The sequence below is a fragment of the Macrotis lagotis genome, chromosome 1, assembly GCF_037893015.1.
Source record: "Macrotis lagotis isolate mMagLag1 chromosome 1, bilby.v1.9.chrom.fasta, whole genome shotgun sequence".
Lineage (NCBI taxonomy): Eukaryota > Metazoa > Chordata > Mammalia > Peramelemorphia > Peramelidae > Macrotis > Macrotis lagotis.
In genome coordinates this window covers 396,130,114-396,145,501 of record NC_133658.1, presented here as the reverse complement: position 1 = coordinate 396,145,501, position 15,388 = coordinate 396,130,114, and the positions used below count along the sequence as shown (strand labels likewise).

Genomic DNA, 15,388 nt, shown 5'->3' with positions numbered 1-15,388 from the left:
GCCAAGGGCGACAGAGCCCAGCCCTGGGGGAGGCGCCGATGAAGGTCGACTCGGAGTCGGAGGGGCCCTTTCGAGGCGGGAGGTGGGGGGACCGGTGTGACCCAGCGGAAATGGACGGGGCCGCGGGAAAATGGGTGGTGGGTCTTCGTCCCCTCCCCCCGAGGCGGGGCTGCGGTGGTAGCGCCCGGCTCCCCTCCTCTCTCGGCGGAGCGGAAGTGTCGGGGAGTTGAACTGGGGCCGGCGCCGCGGCCGCTCCTCCCGGCCGCCTCTGCCGCCGCCTCTGCCGCCGCCGCCGCGTTGGTGCCCGGGGCCGGGGCGGGCGCGCGCCGGGGGCACCGGCCCCGATGAAGCGGAAGGAGAAGCGGCTCCTGCAGGCTGTGGCGCTGGGGCTGGCGGCCCTGGTCTTCCTGCCCAACGTGGGGCTGTGGGCTCTGTACCGGGAGAGGCAGCCGGAGGGCGGCCCCGGGGCTGCCGAGGCGGCGGCGGCGGCGGCCAGAGCGGGGGGCGCACAGGTGAGCTTGGCCCCGACCCCCGGACGCGGGGCCACAGACACGCCGGACGCTTCTCCGGAGCCGGCCTCGGAGCCCGCAGGAATGGGGCACCGCCGGCTGACCCCCCCTAGCTTCGGGGCGTCCAGCGCTCGGCCCCCGGGCCCGACCCCAAGGGGGTGGGGCGGAGTATGGTGCTTCCCAAGGGGACGGTTCCCCCTGACGCCCCCCATCATGGGGGGCAGGTAGACATCCCCAGGTGAGGTTTGGGCGCCCTCCCCTCCCCTTCTGACCCGTGGGGATGAGAGAACCCAAGAGGCTCCCAAAGGCGCACCCGACGAGGGAGACCTCTCCTCTCACTCCCGGCGCCCCCAGGACTTCCTTCCCCACCCCCACCCTCCCAGGGCCTCTCTCTGTTTTGTCTTCTTGTCACCTTCCTTTCTTACCTCTGCAGTTTTGCTTTCTGGTAGCACTTAGCCTTTCTACCTCGAACCTTCCAGTTTCCTGACTGCCTCCCCGGTCCCCCACCTCTCCTTTGCTGAATGACTACTCTCATGTGCTGGTCATTTCCTTTTGGGTCTCATATCCTATGAGGTCAATGATCAGCTTTTCCATCATGGAATCCTCTCCGAAGCCCTTTTAGCTTCTGGCCCCAGCCTCCCTGCTTCCCACAGTTAAGGGATCCTGAGCTTCTGGCCCCAGCCTCCTGCTTTCCACAGTTAAGCCATCCTGAGCTTCTGGCCCCAGCCTCCCTGCTTTCCACAGTTAAGCCATCCTGAGCTTCTGGCCCCAGCCTCCCTGCTTTCCACAGTTAAGGGATCTTGAGCTTCTGGCCCCAGCCTGCCTGCTTTCCACAGTTAAGGGATCCTGAGCTTCTGGCCCCAGCCTCCCTGCTTTCCACAGTTAAGGGATCCTGAGCTTCTGGCCCCAGCCTCCCTGCTTTCCACAGTTAAGGGATCCTGAGCTTCTGGCCCCAGCCTCCCTGCTTTCCACAGTTAAGGGATCCTGAGCTTCTGGCCCCAGCCTCCCTGCTTTCCACAGTTAAGGGATCTTGAGCTTCTGGCCCCAGCCTGCCTGCTTTCCACAGTTAAGTTAAGGGATCCTGAGCTTCTGGCCCCAGCCTCCCTGCTTTCCACAGTTAAGCCATCCTGAGCTTCTGGCCCCAGCCTCCCTGCTTTCCACAGTTAAGTTAAGGGATCCTGAGCTTCTGGCCCCAGCCTGCCTGCTTTCCACAGTTAAGTTAAGGGATCCTGAGCTTCTGGCCCCAGCCTCCCTGCTTTCCACAGTTAAGCCATCCTGAGCTTCTGGCCCTAGCCTCCCTGCTTTCCACAGTTAAGCCATCCTGAGCTTCTGGCCCCAGCCTCCCTGCTTTCCACAGTTAAGTGATCCTGAGCTTCTGGCCCCAGCCTCCCTGCTTTCCACAGTTAAGTTAAGGGATCCTGAGCTTCTGGCCCCAGCCTCCCTGCTTTCCACAGTTAAGCCATCCTGAGCTTCTGGCCCCAGCCTCCCTGCTTTCCACAGTTAAGGGATCCTGAGCTTCTGGCCCCAGCCTGCCTGCTTTCCACAGTTAAGTTAAGGGATCCTGAGCTTCTGGCCCCAGCCTCCCTGCTTTCCACAGTTAAGCCATCCTGAGCTTCTGGCCCTAGCCTCCCTGCTTTCCACAGTTAAGCCATCCTGAGCTTCTGGCCCCAGCCTCCCTGCTTTCCACAGTTAAGTGATCCTGAGCTTCTGGCCCCAGCCTCCCTGCTTTCCACAGTTAAGGGATCCTGAGCTTCTGGCCCCAGCCTCCCTGCTTTCCACAATTAAGCCATCCTGAACTTCTGGCCCCAGCCTCCCTGCTTTCCACAGTTAAGTGATCCTGAGCTTCTGGCCCCAGCCTCCCTGCTTTCCACAGTTAAGTTAAGGGATCCTGAGCTTCTGGCCGCAGCCTGCCTGCTTTCCACAGTTAAGGGATCCTGAGCTTCTGCCCCCAGCCTCCTTGCTTTCCACAGTTAAGCCATCCTGAGCTTCTGGCCCCAGCCTCCCTGCTTTCCACAGTTAAGGGATCCTGAGCTTCTGGCCCCAACCTCCCTGCTTTCCACAGTTAAGCCATCCTGAGCTTCTGGCCGCAGCCTGCCTGCTTTCCACAGTTAAGGGATCCTGAGCTTCTGGCCCCAGCCTCCCTGCTTTCCACAGTTAAGGGATCCTGAGCTTCTGGCCCCAGCCTGCCTGCTTTCCACAGTTAAGTTAAGAGATCCTGAGCTTCTGGCCCCAGCCTCCCTGCTTTCCACAGTTAAGTTAAGGGATCCTGAGCTTCTGGCCCCAACCTCCCTGCTTTCCACAGTTATGGGATCTTGAGCTTCTGGCCCCAGCCTCCCTGCTTTCCACAGTTAAGCCATCCTGAGCTTCTGGCCCCAGCCTCCCTGCTTTCCACAGTTAAGTTAAGGGATCCTGAGCTTCTGGCCCCAGCCTGCCTGCTTTCCACAGTTAAGTTAAGGGATCTTGAGCTTCTGGCCCCAGCCTCCCTGCTTTCCACAGTTAAGTTAAGGGATCCTGAGCTTCTGGCCCCAGCCTCCCTGCTTTCCACAGTTAAGTTAAGGGATCCTGAGCTTCTGGCCCCAGCCTCCCTGCTTTCCACAGTTAAGCCATCCTGAGCTTCTGGCCCCAGCCTCCCTGCTTTCCACAGTTAAGGGATCTTGAGCTTCTGGCCCCAGCCTCCCTGCTTTCCACAGTTAAGGGATCTTGAGCTTCTGGCCCCAGCCTCCCTGCTTTCCACAGTTAAGGGATCTTGAGCTTCTGGCCCCAGCCTCCCTGCTTTCCACAGTTAAGGGATCTTGAGCTTCTGGCCCCAGCCTCCCTGCTTTCCACAGTTAAGGGATCTTGAGCTTCTGGCCCCAGCCTCCCTGCTTTCCACAGTTAAGGGATCCTGAGCTTCTGGCCCCAGCCTCCCTGCTTTCCACAGTTAAGCCATCCTGAGCTTCTGGCCCCAGCCTCCCTGCTTTCCACAGTTAAGCCATCCTGAGCTTCTGTCCCCAGCCTCCCTGCTTTCCACAGTTAAGTTAAGGGATCCTGAGCTTCTGGCCCCAGCCTCCCTGCTTTCCACAGTTAAGCCATCCTGAGCTTCTGGCCCCAGCCTCCCTGCTTTCCACAGTTAAGCCATCCTGAGCTTCTGGCCCCAGCCTCCCTGCTTTCCACAGTTAAGTTAAGGGATCCTGAGCTTCTGGCCCCAGCCTCCCTGCTTTCCACAGTTAAGCCATCCTGAGCTTCTGGCCCCAGCCTCCCTGCTTTCCACAGTTAAGTTAAGGGATCCTGAGCTTCTGGCCCCAGCCTCCCTGCTTTCCACAGTTAAGGGATCCTGAGCTTCTGGCCCCAGCCTCCCTGCTTTCCACAGTTAAGGGATCCTGAGCTTCTGGCCCCAACCTCCCTGCTTTCCACAGTTATGGGATCTTGAGCTTCTGGCCCCACCCTCCCTGCTTTCCACAGTTAAGGGATCCTGAGCTTCTGGCCGCAGCCTGCCTGCTTTCCACAGTTAAGGGATCCTGAGCTTCTGGCCCCAGCCTCCTTGCTTTCCACAGTTAAGCCATCCTGAGCTTCTGGCCCCAGCCTCCCTGCTTTCCACAGTTAAGCCATCCTGAGCTTCTGGCCCCAGCCTCCCTGCTTTCCACAGTTAAGGGATCCTGAGCTTCTGGCCCCAACCTCCCTGCTTTCCACAGTTAAGCCATCCTGAGCTTCTGGCCCCAGCCTCCCTGCTTTCCACAGTTAAGGGATCCTGAGCTTCTGGCCCCAGCCTGCCTGCTTTCCACAGTTAAGTTAAGGGATCCTGAGCTTCTGGCCCCAGCCTCCCTGCTTTCCACAGTTAAGCCATCCTGAGCTTCTGGCCCCAGCCTCCCTGCTTTCCACAGTTAAGGGATCCTGAGCTTCTGGCCCCAGCCTCCCTGCTTTCCACAGTTAAGGGATCTTGAGCTTCTGGCCCCAGCCTGCCTGCTTTCCACAGTTAAGTTAAGAGATCCTGAGCTTCTGGCCCCAGCCTCCCTGCTTTCCACAGTTAAGGGATCCTGAGCTTCTGGCCCCAACCTCCCTGCTTTCCACAGTTATGGGATCTTGAGCTTCTGGCCCCAGCCTCCCTGCTTTCCACAGTTAAGGGATCCTGAGCTTCTGGCCCCAGCCTCCTTGCTTTCCACAGTTAAGCCATCCTGAGCTTCTGGCCCCAGCCTCCCTGCTTTCCACAGTTAAGCCATCCTGAGCTTCTGGCCCCAGCCTCCCTGCTTTCCACAGTTAAGGGATCCTGAGCTTCTGGCCCCAACCTCCCTGCTTTCCACAGTTAAGCCATCCTGAGCTTCTGGCCCCAGCCTCCCTGCTTTCCACAGTTAAGGGATCCTGAGCTTCTGGCCCCAGCCTGCCTGCTTTCCACAGTTAAGTTAAGGGATCCTGAGCTTCTGGCCCCAGCCTCCCTGCTTTCCACAGTTAAGTTAAGGGATCCTGAGCTTCTGGCCGCAGCCTGCCTGCTTTCCACAGTTAAGGGATCCTGAGCTTCTGCCCCCAGCCTCCTTGCTTTCCACAGTTAAGCCATCCTGAGCTTCTGGCCCCAGCCTCCCTGCTTTCCACAGTTAAGGGATCCTGAGCTTCTGGCCCCAGCCTCCCTGCTTTCCACAGTTAAGGGATCCTGAGCTTCTGGCCCTAGCCTCCCTGCTTTCCACAGTTAAGGGATCCTGAGCTTCTGGCCCCAGCCTCCCTGCTTTCCACAGTTAAGTGATCCTGAGCTTCTGGCCCCAGCCTCCCTGCTTTCCACAGTTAAGTTAAGGGATCCTGAGCTTCTGGCCCCAGCCTCCCTGCTTTCCACAGTTAAGCCATCCTGAGCTTCTGGCCCCAGCCTCCCTGCTTTCCACAGTTAAGTTAAGGGATCCTGAGCTTCTGGCCCCAGCCTCCCTGCTTTCCACAGTTAAGGGATCCTGAGCTTCTGGCCCCAGCCTCCCTGCTTTCCACAGTTAAGGGATCCTGAGCTTCTGGCCCCAGCCTCCCTGCTTTCCACAGTTAAGTGATCCTGAGCTTCTGGCCCCAGCCTGCCTGCTTTCCACAGTTAAGTGATCCTGAGCTTCTGGCCCCAGCCTCCCTGCTTTCCACAGTTAAGTGATCCTGAGCTTCTGGCCCCAGCCTCCCTGCTTTCCACAGTTAAGTTAAGGGATCCTGAGCTTCTGGCCCCAGCCTCCTTGCTTTCCACAGTTAAGCCATCCTGAGCTTCTGGCCGCAGCCTGCCTGCTTTCCACAGTTAAGGGATCCTGAGCTTCTGGCCGCAGCCTGCCTGCTTTCCACAGTTAAGGGATCCTGAGCTTCTGGCCCCAGCCTCCTTGCTTTCCACAGTTAAGCCATCCTGAGCTTCTGGCCCCAGCCTCCCTGCTTTCCACAGTTAAGGGATCCTGAGCTTCTGGCCCCAACCTCCCTGCTTTCCACAGTTAAGCCATCCTGAGCTTTTGGCCCCAGCCTCCCTGCTTTCTACAGTTAAGTTAAGGGATCCTGAGCTTCTGGCCCCAGCCTGCCTGCTTTCCACAGTTAAGTTAAGGGATCCTGAGCTTCTGGCCCCAGCCTCCCTGCTTTCCACAGTTAAGGGATCCTGAGCTTCTGGCCCCAGCCTCCCTGCTTTCCACAGTTAAGCCATCCTGAGCTTCTGGCCCCAGCCTCCCTGCTTTCCACAGTTAAGCCATCCTGAGCTTTTGGCCCCAGCCTCCCTGCTTTCCACAGTTAAGCGATCCTTTTGAGGGACAGATAAAGAGATGGCCTGTTTTGGCAAAGGTCAGATAGGGCCTCATTCAGTGAATGGATAACAAACCGACTTCAGAATACAGTCCTGGATTTTGGAGCTATCTTGCTTGTTCTGCCCCTGGTTAGGCACAGGATATCAGAACAGCAAAGGGACCTTAGAAAGTATTTTTCCCATTGCCATCCTGACATAGAGATAACTGAAGCTCACAGAGGTGAGTCATTTACCCAAGATCTAAACTCGGGGTAGTCCAGTGCTTGTCTAAGATATCATGCTTTAAATTTATTTCTTGTAGGTTGGAATTTAGCCAAGTGTCAAGTGCTTGAATTCACTCCAGATCTAATGTCATCTGTCCCCTAGGGTTTTCTATTATCACTCGGTCAATATAAAAATTCCATTGTTGGGAGTACAGAATTATAGGATTATATATCCTGGTGAACTTGCTATTGTTAGTAGAAGGGAAACAAGGGGAGGTTTTCTTGCTGGTTCTTTTTACGGTTCTAATGATTATTTAGATGATGTCATTTTATGTGAGGAAGTTGATCACTGGACTTGAAGTCATAAAACCTGAGTGATACATTTTTCCTCTCTCAGTTTTCTCATCTTTAAAATGGGAATAATTCTTGCCCTACCTACATAGATCTCATGTTTTTTTTCCTGGTGAGGGGGGAGAAGAGAGGAGAGAGGCAGGAATGAGGGGAGAGAAACATGTAAACTGTTTGTTGTGGAGATGTGCTGAGACTGTTAAAGTTAGCAGATACTAGGATGGGGAGAATACCCTGACCTTCTATAGAGTTGCCTGGAACGAATGAAAGTATAAGTTAGGTGGATTCAGAACTGGACAAAGGTGAACCCATTAAGGGATAAATTACACTTGAAGGAAAGTCTGTAATGCTTTACCACAGGACTCTAGATCTCTGGATTTGTCCTAGTCAATAGTTTTTTTAATCATAGCTTTTGGCAAATGACATGAACGATAATACTTTTAAAAAGGGCAAGAAGGAGAAATATAACTAGAGGAAGACCTCCAGTTTATCAGCTAGCTAGTCTATGGAAGATTTATGGAAAAACTTGAATAAGTATTGCCCAGGATGAAATGGTTTGTGATCTGCAGATATTCCCTGGATATGAGCTCTTAGATATATTGAAGTATAAATGTAAAAATCACAGAATCTGAACTGGCAGGGTCCTCAGAAGGCATCAAGGCTAACTCATCTCTGAACAGGAATCCCCTCAATTATATTCCTGACAGGTGGTCATCCAGCCTTTGTTTGAATCTATCCAGTGACAAAGCATGCACCATTTCTGTACTTAAAAAAAAATCAGCTGCACAAGTACAATGGTGAATATATGGTTCAGAAACGATAAAAATGATCTGGTAGTTTTAACAATAGTAATAGCTGGCAGGTGTATAGCTCTTGCAGGTTTACCAAATGCTGTACATATATTGTCTCATTTTAGCCTGACAGCTAATGTGACTTTAGGCTACATGAAAATAAGTCTGTTCAGAGCAGAATTGTTTCTAGTTTTCAGACCTGGCCAGGGGTAATGTGTCCAGTTTGGGGTGCTACATTTTGGGAAGAATATTGACAAGCTAGATTTTGTACATAGGATGACAACCAGGATAATGAAGGAACTGGAAATAAAGACATACCAAAATTGATTGAAGGAACTGGAAATAAATAGCTTGAAGAAGAGAAGTCTTAGGGTATACCTTCAAATAGCTAAAGATCTCTCATGGAAAAGCTAGAAAAATTATATTTATTCTGCTTGGCTATAGGAATTAACTTCAGTCAAGGAAGTTGTTCCTTAAAATTAAACCGTCCAAAAGTAGAAAGGATCATCTCAAGGTAGCACACAACTTACTTAACCCCTGAGCTTCAGTTTTATTATCTGTAAATGGGAATAATAAGAACTTTTATCTTCCATATAGTGCCATTGTGAGGATGAAATTCATATACATATATATATATATATATACACATATATATGTATATACTGTATTTGGCAAACTTTAAAGTGCTATATAAAGGTCAACTATAGGATTCTTTACCATGGGGCGGGGGGTCCACAAGACCATATGACTGCTTGTCAGAGATATAGAAAGGACTGATTGATTTTTGTTCAGGTACCAGGTAATGTAAATGACCTCTGCCACCTGTTCAATTCAATTTAATAAGCATTTATTAAAAGACTACTATGTTGTACTATGTTCACTTTTTAAAACTTCTTTTATACTCTTTCCTTCTCGTGGTTTTTTCCCTCCCTTAGTTCTAATTTTTCTTTCACAACACGATTAATATAGAAATACTGGTTTGGCAATACCGTTGTACATATTCAGCCTATATCAGATTGCTTGCTGTCATGGAGAAGGAGGAGGGAAGGAACTCAAAAGCTTACAAAAGAATGAATGTTGAAAACTATCTGCATGTAATTGGAAAAATAAAAAGGAAAAGAAGATTACTATGCTGGAGATTCAGAGACCAAAAACAGCAAAAGAAAGATCCCTATTCTCAGGGAATGTTCTCCTGGAGGAAAGGGAGGGTTTTAGTTTGTATATAGATAAGTAAATGGAAATACTTTATGAATTTTGAAATGGGGAGATAGGTTAAGATAAGATGGGGAGTATTCCAGACCTGAGAAAGGAATGGATCATGTGCAAAATAAGGGGGCAGAGGTGTGATGTCATGCCTGGGGGACAACAGTTAGAATAGTTTGACTGGAAAATAGATCGCTCAAGCTGGAATGATGTGAAATAGATCTGAAAAGATAGGTTGGAGCCAGATGGCAAAGGACTTTAAATGTCAAACAGAAGAGTTTGTATTTTATCCTAGAAGCAATAGATGGCACAGAAGCTTTTTGAGCAAGGGAAGTGACAGTCAGTACTGTGCTTTAGGAATGTTAATTTGGCAGTTTTATATAAACCACATTGGAGAAAGGAAGATTGAAAGTAGAGATCAATAACAATGCAATGAGTAGTCTAGGTTAGAGGTGATGAGGATCTGAACTAGTGTGGACATTATCTGTTGTCCAGAGAGTCTTCCTCTCACCTTTGACTTCTACAGCATTTGAAATTACAGGTATTGTATAAGTGTTCTTCTTTACAAAAAATAAGTTGTCTTTAAGGAGCTCAGCTTCAGTGAGATCCTGTGAGTTCTTTGGAATGTGTAAGTTCATTATTAAATTAACATCAGCAATTTGGCTACTATCCAGAGAATCCTCTGTGGTTTCATTGATGTGGCAGTTGGAGCCTTTCACAATTTTGAAAAGACCCAGGTGTGTAGTGAAGAAGTTGAGGTTAATGACACTTTACCCTGGACTTTCAGGTAAATTACTCGTCTGCCCAGTGGGCACTCAGGCAGGGACTGAAGGGTATAGAGAGCAGCATCTGGGGCAATGCTCAGAGCCCATGAGGGAAGGCAAATAAACATACCCCTTGAAAAGTCAGATAGTCGTTCAGTATTTTTGTCCTATTACTATTACTTGGGGTGGAGAGGAGAGAGGAAAAAAATGACAAAAGTTTAAAGGGGTGAACTGTGCTGAAACTTCTTTCGTTTTCTTTCCTTTTTTTTTAAATAGCTCTCTTATGACCTATTTGAACTGCATGATTGTGTGATTTTCTAATGAAAACTTCTGCCAGGTGAAACTTAGATTTAAAATGTATCTATTGCCTCTTAGGAATATGCTACCAGATTTAAAGGCTACTCCTTTTTTGCTATGCTTTTGCTTCAAGTGCAAGGCATTGAGCTGGTATCCAAATGAAATCTTATGATTCACTATCGGAAAGTTGCAGGAATGATTTTAAATGATTAGAACTCATTCCTTCTTCCAGGAGCTATTCAATAATGTGCTTGGGGCAGCTAGATGGCTCAGTGAATAGAGCATTAACCCTGAAGTCAGTAGGACCTGAATTCAAATGTGACCTTAGGTGCTTGACATTTACTAGCTGTGTGACCTTGGGCAAATCACTTCACCCTGATTTCCTCTCATCCAGGGCCATCTCCAGTCTTCCTGATTCATATCTGGCCATTGGACCCTGATTGTTCTGGAAGAGAAAGTGAGACTGGTGACTTAGCTCAGCATCCCCCCCCCCCCACCTCAAATCTAATTCATGTGCTATCATGGTCTAATTTGAGAAAGTAGGACAAACATCATCATCATCATCGGGACTAAGCATGGGGGAAGACACAGAATACTATAGAATATTTGAACTGGAAAAGATTTTGAAACATAGAATGTTAGAAACTAGACTGTAGTGTATAAGAGCTCGACATAAACTATAGAATGTTAAATAAGAAAGAACCAGAGAGATCTCTTCATTCTTACAGCAATTATTAAGCATGTTCTGGTCAGAACTCTGACTGCTGGTGCTGAGGACCCTATGAAGATATTTACATTTCTCATCCCAGTTATTCTGCTATTCATATTTCCACTTATAACTATTTCCAGTTATGCTAGATAATTTGGCATCTTAATCATATAGCAGACCAATTCCAAATTCAGGTTGTTATCCTAGCAATTGATTAAAATCATTCTATTGCTCACCCTCAGTGGCTTCTCATTCCCCCAGACTTGAGTGTTACTAGCCTAATATTTAATGTATTGCACAATCTGACTCAGTCAAACGTTTCTGACCTTACTTTATTTACATCACTTTCTTCCATCCATATTGTATTCCAATTGACTGGACTCCTATTTTCCATTTTCATTCTGGCCCTTTATCACTCTATATCCACTGGATATCTGGTCTTCTCTCCAGACCTTCTCATCTCTGTGTTTATGTCCTCCATGAAACCTGATTTGTTCAGAGGCAATGTCTCATGCTCTTTATTTGACGTCTTTGTACTTCTAACTCCTGAGGATAATTTAAGTCTTATCTCTTCTATTTGACTCCTTGAGGACAGAGATCATAGGATTTATAACAGGAAAGAACCAATCCCTTTATTTTACAGATGAGAAGTTGAAGTCCCAAAGACTTTAAGTAAATTGCCCAAAGTCTCACGATTGGTAATTTATTGCCTTCTATCTTCAAATCCAATAATTTTTCTATAACACTTTTTCAGTGTCGTTTTTTAACTTTGTCTCCCCAGCTACCTGCCACAGTTTTTTGCATTTAGTAGGAAGTGTTGGAATAAATTGAATCTAGTGACAAGTGCCTGAACCCTGAGGAAAAGTACAGAAGAAGAGAGAAGGGTGATATTTCTGAGGTCAATATGCCCCTTCTGCATATTCTCATAAAAGTTCTCAATGTGTTAAAAATTCAACAGCTCTCTCTCTCTCTCTCTCTCTCTCTCTCTCTCTCTCTCTCTCTTTAAATCTGTAAAATTAGACAAACATGTACTATACCCTATAAACTCTGTCTGGTGTTTTAGTGGTAAACCTCTGCCATCACTGAGCTTAGTTTGTTGGGGAAAACATAGGGAATGAAGTAAATATAATACACTTTCTGTGTTTCAAATGCCAAGAAAAGATTGAAACAAAATGCTTTGAAACCACTATTTTTAAAAATTCTCTTTTGTTTTAATAGAAGTTTCTTTGATGATAGTGTCCTTGCAAAGAGTATAATTCACTGCCCCAACTGGGTTGTCTAATAAAAGATATTTTAAATGACTAATTAGCCATCTGTCATATTTAGGGACCAGGTATTTGTTTTTACTCTCTGGTAAGATAAGAAAATTTGACCTCCTGTTAATATCCCTCTGAGGCCCTTTGAGACTTTACTGTAATACCTGTGACTTTCCTAATTTCAAAGTAAATCCCTTTTGGCTGTAGTGAGTGAATTTTTCTGTCATTAAGACAGATTTATTAAAAATCATATTATCAAGTAACTAATATTACATTTTGGTTTCACCATACTCCTCTGAACCTTAGGCTCAACTTGCCTGCTCCTTTTCCTAGTTTAGCTGCCGGTCCTTAAGCCCATCTATCTACCTGTCATTCTATTTTAAATGATGTTCAGTTGTGAATTTCTACAGAATAAATCATAACCTTAATGATGGAGTTGGAAGGAGGCATAGAAATATTTAATTTAGCCCTCTTCTTTGAAGAATAAAGAACCTGAGACCCAGAGCCTTGGAAGTAAGTAGCCTAAAGTCACCATGGCTTGAAGCACCTTGGGCTCTAGGTCCAATGTTGTTTGTTTTCTCCCCATGTTATCATGTGAGTTTTTCCTATGATTTGGAAGCAATCCAGGGTATGTACAATTACATTACTTTGTTGGGAACAAAAAACTTCAATAGACTTTGTTTCATAAGGACAAAAACTTTTAGTTTTAAATATAGGATTAAGTATAGTCTATACCTTCCACTCCCAAACCCCAACTAGACATACCTAAAATTTTGAGCATAGCCTGTAATTGGTGTTATTTTTCAGAGTGTTCCTGTACTGTTTTTTTTTTCCTTTCAGAGAGATCTCATTTTAAGAAAGAACTTTTATTCAGACAAATTTACTTTTGTTCCTGTCTCAGAACCTAGTACAGAGCCTTATACACAATAGTTACTTAAATAGTGGATAATTGAATGGACTTTGCAAGGCTAATAAGGAAAATGCCAACTTAATATGTCTCTATACTCATTAGAAAAGATTCTCCTCCCCACCATGGTGTGTGTGTGTGTGTGTGTGTGTGTGTGTGTGTGTGTGTGTGTGTATTCTCTGTTTCTGGCTTTTGGCATCAGTATGTGTTCTTAGTTTCCGAGTTTTGGTATCAATGTGTTTTACATTACAGGGTTGTATTGTGTATTCAGAAATAATCTTAATGGCTTAATGGGGGAGTGGGGGTTTGAGAAAGCAATGTTTTAAAGAATGACAGCAACTAAATATAGTAGAAAGACTATACTGGCTTTAGTGACAAAAAACCTAGGTTCTGATTCTACTTCGATTTAATTGTGTAGCCATGGGCAAATAATTATGTAATTTATGTCCTCAGTTTAACTATAAAAATCGTGAGATTTTAATAGGTGCTTTCTAGTATTCCCTTCTAAGTCTGACATTCAATATTCTAAGATTTCTTCTAGTGCTCACATTTCTCTAAGTCATGACTTCATTGGAAAATAATATTCAAGGTCCTCAGTGATTTAATATTCATGAATCAGGAGTTCCTCTCCCCTTTTAGGACTTTCCATTATTCTTAGAACATGAGGAAATCAATGTAAGGATTTTTTTTTTAATTTAAGCACATCTGCCTTAGGGCTGACAGAGCCTGACCCATCAGAAAATTAAGTAATCAGGCACCACATAAATAGAGTCTTGGAATGATTATCTTAAACTGTTTCCACATAATGGTTGGGAACATTAAGACAGCTAATCACTAAAATGTTTGCATGCTCAGGTGAAACATGATGCATTAGGAAAAGGACTATTGATAGCTAAGGGGACTGACTTGACAGCATCCTTTGCTTCACACTGAGCTTGGAATTTTGGAAAGAAGTTTTCATAGTAACATGAATTGGAGGTACATATTAAATTCAATGTTTATATTCTTATCTGATTAATAAATCTTATTTGTATAATAAGTCTGTATGAGACAGCAAAAAAGGACTGCTCAGACAGTAATGCCATGTGGTAGAGAAATTTTTCTTTGCAGGAGGATAACCATATAATTCTAGGAACCATAACCATAGAAATCAGAACTAACAATTATGTCCCATAGGTGTCTCCCTCTTTCAAAAAGAAAAAGTTCCAATTTAAAAGAAATAAGAATCAGAACATTAGAAGGGATTACAGAATATAGACAGCTGGAACACAGAGCACAGAACTGGAAGAACTTTTATATAGATCGTTAAACCTTTTAATTTTACCAACAAGGAAACTGTGGCCCAGAAGCAGAAGTGCCTCATTCAGACCATGCCCATCTGGTAAGAATGCATCCCATTTTTCCTGAATCCTGGCTTAGAGTGGTCCACTGTACTGCCTCCTTAACTCTTTTTCATTCCTCCTATCTCTAACCCCCACCTACAACCAATAATTGTTTATGTCTGTGTTTTGTCACTTAGACAATAATAATTCATTGAAGAGTCTCTAAAGTAAAATGCATTGTTAGCAAAGAGCTACCATAAGATTAGATTAGTTCCTGCTTTGTAATAGCTTATGTTTTATAATTCATGACCTTTTAGCCCGGTGAAGCACCCTATTGATATTTTCTAAGACAGTGAGCTAAATAATTCAGCTTGCTTTGGCTAGTGGTTCCTCTCCCTCTCTTTACCTTTGAATGTCTTCACTTTGGTGTTCTTTGCTGCATACCAATAGAGGATAAAACAATCCATTTTTCTATCTGGGAAACAAGTGAAAATTTTTAACATAAAATGTAGAATCTCTTCAAATTCCACAAGTGATAGTAGCTTCCATTTCTCTAGAACTTTGCCATTTATAACATACTTACCTTTTAACAACCCTGTAAGGGCACTGAAGTTTTTATTTACATTTTACAATTGGGAAAATTGAGGTAAAATGACTTAGAAGGAGTATACGATTCCAATTCAAGTATTTAGAAGATCATGATAGGTTGGAACAGTGTACCAGATCTAATAGGGATAAATGTCAATCCCTACACTTGAATTAAAAAAAAAACATCATTTTCACAAAATGAGAAAGGATTTTAGTGGACTCACTGAATCAATAGTGTGAAAGGACAAGAGGTATATTAACTATATGTGATAAAGTGGGTTGAAAGTTAGTGGATAAATGGGAAAGAGATTGTAGATCTCTATAGGATTGGATGATTGGACGGGGCAATACAGTGGGAAGAAGTAAAGATGGGTAAAGAATCCTACCTGTTTATAAGCTTGAATGACTGGGAGGACTAGTTAAATTAGGCAGAGAAACAGGTTTGAAGGGAAAGTTTAACTCTTAGGATATATTGAATGTGAGGTGCCAGTGAGACATTCAAGTAGAGATGTCCATCCAGCAAATTGTAAATATGGAATGAGAGCTCTGGGAAGACAATAGATTGTTGGAGTCATCCCAAACTATGACTTAAGATCAAAATGAAAGAAAGATTAAAAGAAGGTCAATGACAAAATCTTTAGTTTAGAGGATGCCTATATTTAAGGGATGTGAGGAAAAGGTACTAGCAAAAGAGAGAAAGGAGTTGTGAGAGAAGAATAATTTCTGTAGTAACTAGAAAACCCAACTATCTGACACAAAGGCTTCAGAATCATGGTTCAGGAAA

At 45.7% G+C, this 15,388-nt stretch overlaps 1 protein-coding gene across 1 annotated transcript in view; it reads left to right on the top strand.

Moving 5' to 3' along the window:
- Positions 1-295: 295 nt before the first annotated feature.
- Positions 296-15,388, top strand: part of GALNT10 (polypeptide N-acetylgalactosaminyltransferase 10) — a 167,674-nt gene continuing 152,581 nt past the window's right edge. Inside the window, exon 1 of the mRNA XM_074212552.1 lies at positions 296-512. Within this exon, the coding sequence (XP_074068653.1) occupies positions 345-512 (168 nt within the window). The 5' untranslated portion in view covers positions 296-344. The remainder of the gene's footprint in view (positions 513-15,388) is intronic.